This window comes from Cynoglossus semilaevis, chromosome 1 (genome assembly GCF_000523025.1).
Source record: "Cynoglossus semilaevis isolate Cse_v1.0 chromosome 1, Cse_v1.0, whole genome shotgun sequence".
Lineage (NCBI taxonomy): Eukaryota > Metazoa > Chordata > Actinopteri > Pleuronectiformes > Cynoglossidae > Cynoglossus > Cynoglossus semilaevis.
Window position 1 is genome coordinate 18216490 of NC_024307.1, and position 8084 is coordinate 18224573.

The 8084-nt window shown below is 45.6% G+C and overlaps 1 protein-coding gene across 1 annotated transcript; it reads right to left on the bottom strand.

The window, feature by feature from the left end:
• Positions 1 to 1700: 1700 nt before the first annotated feature.
• Positions 1701 to 7798, bottom strand: ky (kyphoscoliosis peptidase). Its single transcript, XM_025055478.1, has 7 exons — positions 7299 to 7798; positions 5208 to 5821; positions 4768 to 4882; positions 4550 to 4667; positions 3957 to 4148; positions 3608 to 3798; positions 1701 to 3518 (listed from the first exon to the last, which is right to left on the bottom strand). The coding sequence occupies exons 2-7, from the start codon at positions 5799 to 5801 to the stop codon at positions 2191 to 2193; spliced, it is 2538 nt and encodes an 845-aa protein (XP_024911246.1). The 5' UTR covers positions 5802 to 5821; positions 7299 to 7798; the 3' UTR covers positions 1701 to 2190.
• Between the last annotated feature and the right edge of the window lie 286 nt (positions 7799 to 8084).

The following is an 8084-nucleotide window of genomic DNA, read 5'->3' on the forward strand; positions in this document are numbered from 1 at the left end:
TTTATATTGTTGATTCAGTAATTTGTCATTTTGTCATGTTTACCACACTGAGAAATCATCACAGACTCATGACCTTAAAAATGTCAGGTGGATTTCTCCCTCATTGAGAGGTCACATTTTACTGTATCTTTCACTTTAATATATACTGTACAGCCGTTTATCCCCAGAACTACTTTGAGGGCACGTATCATTTGGCGAAACCCAGACATTGCGTTATTGGGATTTCATTATCGGAGTAAAGCCGATAACGTTTCTAATAATATTCTAATATCAGGTCGATAATATTGGTTGGCCATCTCTGCTAAATTTATTAGAAAAAGAAATCTTCCATATTTCCGATGTACATTTTTAAGAACCTAGAGGTCTTTGTTTACATTCACCGGTTGAACGACATACAATGGATGCGCTACATTCACCTTACTAAAATTGCATGTTTCAACTAGATAGAATCTTTAAAAACGTTTCAGCTTGCTGTTAGCCCCGCCCACACACATCCACACCTATGGACACGATCACTTCTATGTTGTTTTTTTTTAAGACAAACAATTTGCATTATACCACTGCCACCTGCAGTTAAAACATTTCCACCCAGGAAAACCCTATTACCAAAGAGGAACACACCACCATACACTTCTAGTGGCCAGTGAAAAATAACTTTTGGCATTAGTTGCTTTTAATCTTGTTTTGTTTTTTTAAATAATCCCCATCAATCTTAAGCTCAACTGAAGCTGTGTTTGTGTAACTTTGAGTCTGTCTGAATTGTTGCCAGGCAGATAGTGCCCTCCACATGTCTAACCTCTGACATCAGCGTTCCCTCTTCGCTGTGCTGACACTTTCTCCCCAGCGACTCAATCTCCAGACCCTCCATCAAAAACACACTCCCAACTCAGTGCTGCCCAGTTGCCTTACCCATTAACTAGCCCTTTTTCTCCCCCCCATTCTACTATAGTCGTATTTTTACAGCAGTGAAAGCTCTGGTTATTTGTGGTCCATTATGACCGCCGCATGTAAACACTCATCATCACTGTAGCTGGACTCTGCCAAAGCCTGCAGAGTGGAGCAGCAGCAGCAGATCGCTCCAATGCTGCTGCCAATGCTGCTGCTGCTGCTGCCAATGCTGCTGCTTACTTCTACTCAGTAAACAGGTTTTGTTTTGTTGACAGTGTAACAAAACTCCAAGGTCACATTTTGAAGTCCAAAACTATCAAACTGTATGTTTATTTTGTAGTTTTAAGACAGATTTTATATGCCTGAACATTTTTGTTTCTCCCTCACCCACACCTGAGAAGTAGATGCGAAGGTCTAGGGGGTTTTTTTACCCCTGAAATCTGGCTATTTCTTCAAAATTGTTAAAAGCTCTGATTCTATGGGACTCTACAAACAAACACTTTACAGATCGGACTCTTTATCCTGCAATGCTGCTGCTCTACAGACATTTTGCTGCATAGAGGGAAATGTTTTGAACAAATATAAAAGGTTGTGTTGAGGCTTTTTATGAGCTCCACTTTCAAAGAACTTCAAAGTCCTTGGTCAGAAAATGTCACTTTGACATTCAAAATACTTACTTTATACTCTGATGTCATTATACACAAATAAATAAATTAAAATTAATGTTCAATTTGGAAGCTGATGACAATACACTGTAAAAATTACAGAGTTTGTCATAAAGAAATTCAAACATGTATGTGTAAAAAGAGAGCTTTTTTTATTTCACACCCAGAGAGAAAGAATAATTCCACAAAGATATTTACCTGCAAACAACTGAATAATAATAATAATAATGATAATGAAGGTAATGATGAAGCACAAAAACAATAGATTTCCTCTCAGCATAGCACCAACAACTCAGCACCAGAATTGAACTTCTCTACACAGTCCAGATTCACGTCACACACCTACACAGTCACATGTATTTACAGTCAGAGTTGACCATCATCAGATGGCAGTACAGACAGAGGTGCTGGTCACGGAAACACACTTCAAGTGTGACGTTAGCTTATAACACAGGTGAAGAAGATAGTGTTGTTGTTTCAGGCTTAGTCCAGAAACAAGATCCCAACCGTAGGAACTAGAACTGGACCGAGGTTTGTCGAGCACAGTGGGTGAGGACTACTGACTGGAGCTCCTGTAACTCCAGCTCAGCAAACGTCCCAGGATGAAACCGGTTGGTTTCCTTTACCGTTTTTAATGCTATGGTTGGTTTTCGGGCTGTTTGGTGTCAAATATCATTAGAACCGACATTTCAGTGGATTCTTCTGAGGACGCAGCCAGTTTCAGTTGCTGGTGACCATTCCCGCTGAACACATCACCCTCCCAGACCCTGCTCTTGTTCAGTTTTAGATCCGTTTTTGTCTCACCCACCACACTCACTCTTTGGGCCCCAGGGACCCTCACCCTGAAGCGGACCCAGGACACAGGCGCCAAGAGGCCTACGCGAGGCTCAAAGAGTACACAGCCTTTCCTCCAGGCGGAGTAGACGCAGGGGAACGGAGGCCCAGGCTGATCACAGCTGTTCCTCACAACAAAGTCACACATGGGATTGAAATCTGCCCCGGGGGCCATCCTGGCGTACAGACCCAGCCGGTACACCCCCGCCTCAGGAAGGCTGACGCTCACCGTCACCTTGCTGTCTGTGTACGTACAGAATACGTATCGTGACAGTGGAATCTCTGCCGGTGTTTTCTCCTCTCGGCTCAGAACAGTGTGAAGCTCCAAGTCCTGCTGATTGTGGAAGGTGATGTTACATTTACCCTGCTGTGTGCTCACTACCGCCGTGGTGTGGCTGAATTTGGACAACCCCGCCTCAGACGTGCGCGTTCCCGGACCACAAGCTGATCCCAGGTTGGGAGGGAAGAGATCGTCCATTGCGACCACCTTCCCTTTACAGTGCAGGAGGACGTTTGTGGCGTTCTGGAACTTGAGTTCTGTTTTTTCATAGTCACGCACAAATACCGATAATCGGTAAAAGCCGTGGAAGGGACAGAGGACGTGGCAGATCAGAGCGTCTGGCTTTATCTGAGTCACCAGGCAGCGTTTGGCTACGCTAGCTTCCAGTTCTGTGTGAACCAGTTCACACACCATCATCAGAGACCTGGATGTCTTCAACACCAAGTCAAAGACACCGTTCTCCACTTCAGCCACCTCACTACCGTGGCTGCTGCCTGTGACGCCCAGAGATGCTGCCGTGGGCTGCAAGCCCCAGGACAAAAACGGGTTCTCTGGGATCTCCTCCATGGCCCGGGGAGTTGGACAGTCAACTGTGAAGGAGCAGACCCAGGACAAAGGCGTGACGGCCGCTTCGGGTCTTGCAAAAACCTTCACGTCGTAGGTACCACTGGCTGGAGGTAGAAGCTGGAGCTTCATGCTACGATGAGAAACTGTCAGGAAGCCAAAAGAAGAGTTGATGGACTCTTTCTGCTCTGAGGCTCCACAGTGGAGGAGATCCTGGTGCTGTGTGATCTCATAGGTAAAGATAGCTGGTCTGGAGAAGCCCAGGGATATGTTCGCTTCCCCTGAGTCTACAAGAACAAAACATGTAACATTCCAATTTATTTTAGGAAAACTGACCAAAAGAATGATTAGAAAAACTGACAGAACATTTTGGAACCTGTGATGATGTAATAGTGATGAGGCTGAATCAGTCTCAGGCCCGTGGTGAAGAAGGCTGACGTCTTAAAGACCTTTCTCTCAAACTCTTCCAAAGGGATGGGTGAGTCCAGGAGCTGCCATTTCTCCTCATCAGGGAAATGTGACTCGATGAACTCCTCAGGGTCGGTCAGGAAATAGAAATCATCAAACCTGGGAGGCAACAGATGGAGTGAGTGGACTGGTTTGAGACCCGGCTCGCTGCTGGATTTATGAAAAGTAACCCAACACTGACAGCCTCAGAAATCAGAAAGAAAGAAAGAAAATGGAAAACCTCTTCTTGACTTCTGTTATAACTACAAAAATCAAACCTTTTGATGAAGCTTTCATGCTCCATGTCCACTCGTCCTGCCCCCCAACAGGCGTCCAACAGGAACCACTGTCCTTCCAGCAGCACAGCGTTCCACAGGTGATCAGATTTCACATTCTTGAGGCTCTGGCCCTGACGATACCCAATGCCTTTGCTGTGGCCTGGCACTTCCTGGCACTCGATGCCAACCTCTCTGTGAACATAGTGACAAACATAAGCTTTTGTTTTGTGTCCAAGGTTCTCAAACACTGGTTCAGGGTTGGTTAATGGAGATTTATTAGACTCCTGTTGGTTAGCTCAGAGAATCAAGTGCACAATGTTCATTAATGGAGTCTTTTTTTCTTGTTTTTCTTTTGGTCTTGAAAGTCCTGGGATTAGCTCTGAAGCTATAGGATTAAGAAGTTACAGATTTCTGAATCCTGAATCCTTGTGCTTTGGTAAAACCTCACTCATCCATGTGTATATCATCAAGCTATTAGTACTGGGTTTATTGGAGACCTGAGGTATTCTGAGCCAGCAGCCAAAGACATGGTGAAACAGTGAAGGATCGTCAGTTGACTGATTCACAGACACTTCACCTCCTCGGCTGTTTACCTGCACATCTCCGTGCAGAGGCTGGAGTATCCGCAGCACACACCTCGGCCGGCAGCAATCACTTCCTCAGGTGAACTTAACTTGTCCGAGCGTCCAAGATAGCCGCTCACATCGTACTCTGTGGAGATCACACTCGTCTTTATCTCCAATCAAAGGTTGTGCTCAGTGCTGAGATCGAAGGAGTGTTTGACAGAGTTCATCAAACTCCGTGAGCCTACCGATGTTGTGGCAGAGCCAGACCCAGATGGCACGAAGTCTCTCCAGGTCAGTCCTGCTTCCCTGTGTGATGTTCTGGACGATGGTCTTCACATCGTATACACACTTATCCTTCAGCTGCAACACAGGAAATTATTCTTTCACCATCATCACTATCATCATCATCATCAACAGGCTAACACTGCTGAGAGGTCTATCGTTACAGGACAAAAGAAAAGTTCACATAGTTTTCTTAGACACAAACACAACCAAAAATAGTTTCATCGAGGGCAACTGGACGGAATAGGTTTCTTAGAGACGTTTAACCTCTCATCACAACTGAAGAAGCCTCTTGGAAGAGAGGTGAAACGTCTTCAAGAAACCCATTGCCCTCCATGTAACTATTTTTGGATAAGATGACCTGGATGACTGAGAACCTAACCAGATCATCAGGGTCTCTCACCTCGGCCCCCGTCCTGATCACGTGAGTGTCCACTCTGTAAAACACCTCACAGTTGCTGAAAAGATCTTTTCGTCGTTTTCTCTTGACTGGAGCTGCAGCACTTGATGAGGTCCTCAGACCCAGCTGTGGTTTCACCCGCGGACACTTCTGATCCTCCACCTCCTTCCTCACCGCACTCTTCTTCACGACACTGATGGTCTTGGCGGCGCTCTCACAGGACAACTGTCTCTTGGTGGCCGGACGTTGGTCTTCGCTCTCCACCGCCAATAGTTTCTCAAACACGCCTCTCCTGGAGGTCAACGCATCCTTTGGAGTTTCGGCGCAGACCCTGACTGGGGTCCCAGCCAGAGACACGCCCAGCCCGTTAACAGAAGGCATGGGAGACTCGAGGGCGGGGTTTAATTTATGCATCCCGGTTCCTGAGAGCAGATCAGGTTTGCCGGATTTGCTTATGACAGGGTTTTCCGGGAGGTCTCGCAGCTCCAGGGTCTTCACCTGCACACATCCTTCCTGGGTCACGTCGTCGTGCTGAGGAAGACGAGCAGTGCAGGAGAAGGGGAAGGAGAACTTTTGGATCGCAACTTCAGCTGACATTATGCTGGAAACATGGCGTCCTAAAAAGAGAGAAGACACAGGGTTCAAAAGTCTGTAAAAGAATAGATCAGAATAAATCATTCTCTGCACTGGGAACCTGGGACCCATTAAGAGACGGGGACTCAAATCATTTTAGAATGATATTCTGAGAAAAAGATTTCAAACTTTCTACTGACAGCCTGGGGTTGGTACGGTGCAGTGTGATTTGGGTGGCGGTCATAGAGACTGCTGCCCCCGCGACCCGGTAATGAATAAGTGGACGAAAATGGATTAATGGATGGATGGATATTGACAGTCTCCTCCTTTGAGCTGATCCTGACCCTCCACTCAACACTGACTTCTTCTGTGTTTTTTGACAGCAGCTCCTCCACTCAACACTGACTTCTTCTGTGGTTTTTGACAGCAGCTGACAGACCATGGTGTGAATCTATGGTTCTAACGTGAGAAGGAACGACTGTAGGTTTCATGGATTCAGGTTCTGCAGAGGGTGAAGCAGAAAGTGTCTCCGCTACAGTCCGTTCAGCCTCAGACAGTGATGAATGGAATTCTATCAGATCTATTCATGACTGTAATGAACCTAAAGGTTGGACTCATCACTCAGTGTCACAGCTCCATCAACGACACATCACTACGACCTTAAACGTTACTGCAGCCCACGATGAAGATGGTGACCGATGACCGTGTGCACACGTCCCACAAACAAGCAACATGTTCTAACACGTGTTCCTGACACAAACCCGGCGACCCGCTGAAAAAACAAAAAGGCAGCAGTTTGGCACAGAGGAGGAAACAGGAACTGAAGCCAAGCTCTGTGATGGCAGGCGACAAGGCAGATCCAGTGTCTCTCAGTTACGAGCTCAGCTCTTCTACCAGCAGCTCAGATCTTTAGTTCAGACTTGGTCCAGTGATGCATTGTTTCCCAAAGACTGGGTCGCGACCCTCAGGTGGGTTGCAAGAGGGTTTTTTTTGGGTCGTCTTGCATCATGTTTACGAATACTGTCTATTGACTTGGGTTGCGAAAGTTTGTGACTTTTAAAATATGGGTCCCCAGAAAAAAAGTTTGGGAAACACTGCAGTAACGGATACAGGTTCAATCAGCTATGTGCTGCTGCAGATCTTGGACCTGTGTTTTTTTTCTAATAGAGAGTCACTCCTACACACCTATAGGTGGATTCATCTTAATAATAGTAATTCAGCTTTTATTTAGATTTTTAGTTTAATTTAACCAACCAGATAGTTGATATTTCATTTAATTAAAATAATACAATCCTGCAACACAACAGCAAGACTTCTCTTTTATTCAGCTGTTATCATGAGTAATAGTTCTTATTTTCCATTGATCCTTTTGAACGTTTGATCTTAACCTAGGAGCAGATGTTGCTCCTCAGTCATGATCCAGTAAAACTTTTAATAAAAATGTTAAGATGCTCAGAAACAGAGTGAAGTTAAAGGACTGGCAGATTGACATCTGTAAAAGCCACACAGACACAGACTTACCCTGAGAGGATTTGAAAAATGCCTGCTGCCTGTTTGTTGGTGAGATGTTTCCACTGTGTGTCCTGAGTGGTGCCCACTCACAGGGGGAGTTTATATAAACGCCCCAGCCCTGCCAGGACAGGACCAGACCCAGAATAACAGGACTAAAAATACTACAAAGCAGTTAAGACCAGCCAGCCGGTGTGTGTGTGTCTGTGTGTGTGTGTGTGTGTGTGTTTCTCTTAGATGTATGATGTGTATTCCATACATGCACTTCCAATCAGCAAATCTGTGCACTCAAGTGAATGTGAATGTACATTGTCATGTTGGGAATGTGTTTACAGTACAGTGTGTTAACGCATATGTGTGGTGACCTGTGTGTGTGTTGGCATGTGTGTGTGTGAGGTGACGGGTGTATGTGTGTGATGACGGGTGTATGTGTGTGATGATGGGTGTGTGTGTGTGTGTGTTGTGGTGGTTATCAGTGCCTGCCTCAGGCTGTGGTCGACACATGTTTGAGGTGAAACTACTGCAGAAAATGTCAGCGTTCAAAGCAGAAGACAGAAGTGTTCATGAAGACTGTCTCGTTACCCGGAGAAATCCATCCAGGAAATTACTGATTTAAGACCACGTAGATAAAAGAGCTGCTGGTCCTCTGCCGCCTCCTGTGGTTAGTTTTATGTCAAACCAAGGATTTCGATCAGTTATGTCACAAAGTAACACGTTGGAACTCAGTGATGAAGGCAGCGGTGGATCAGTGACTGCTGTGATCTGGAAGCTAAAACCACTGGTTGGCTTTATATCATC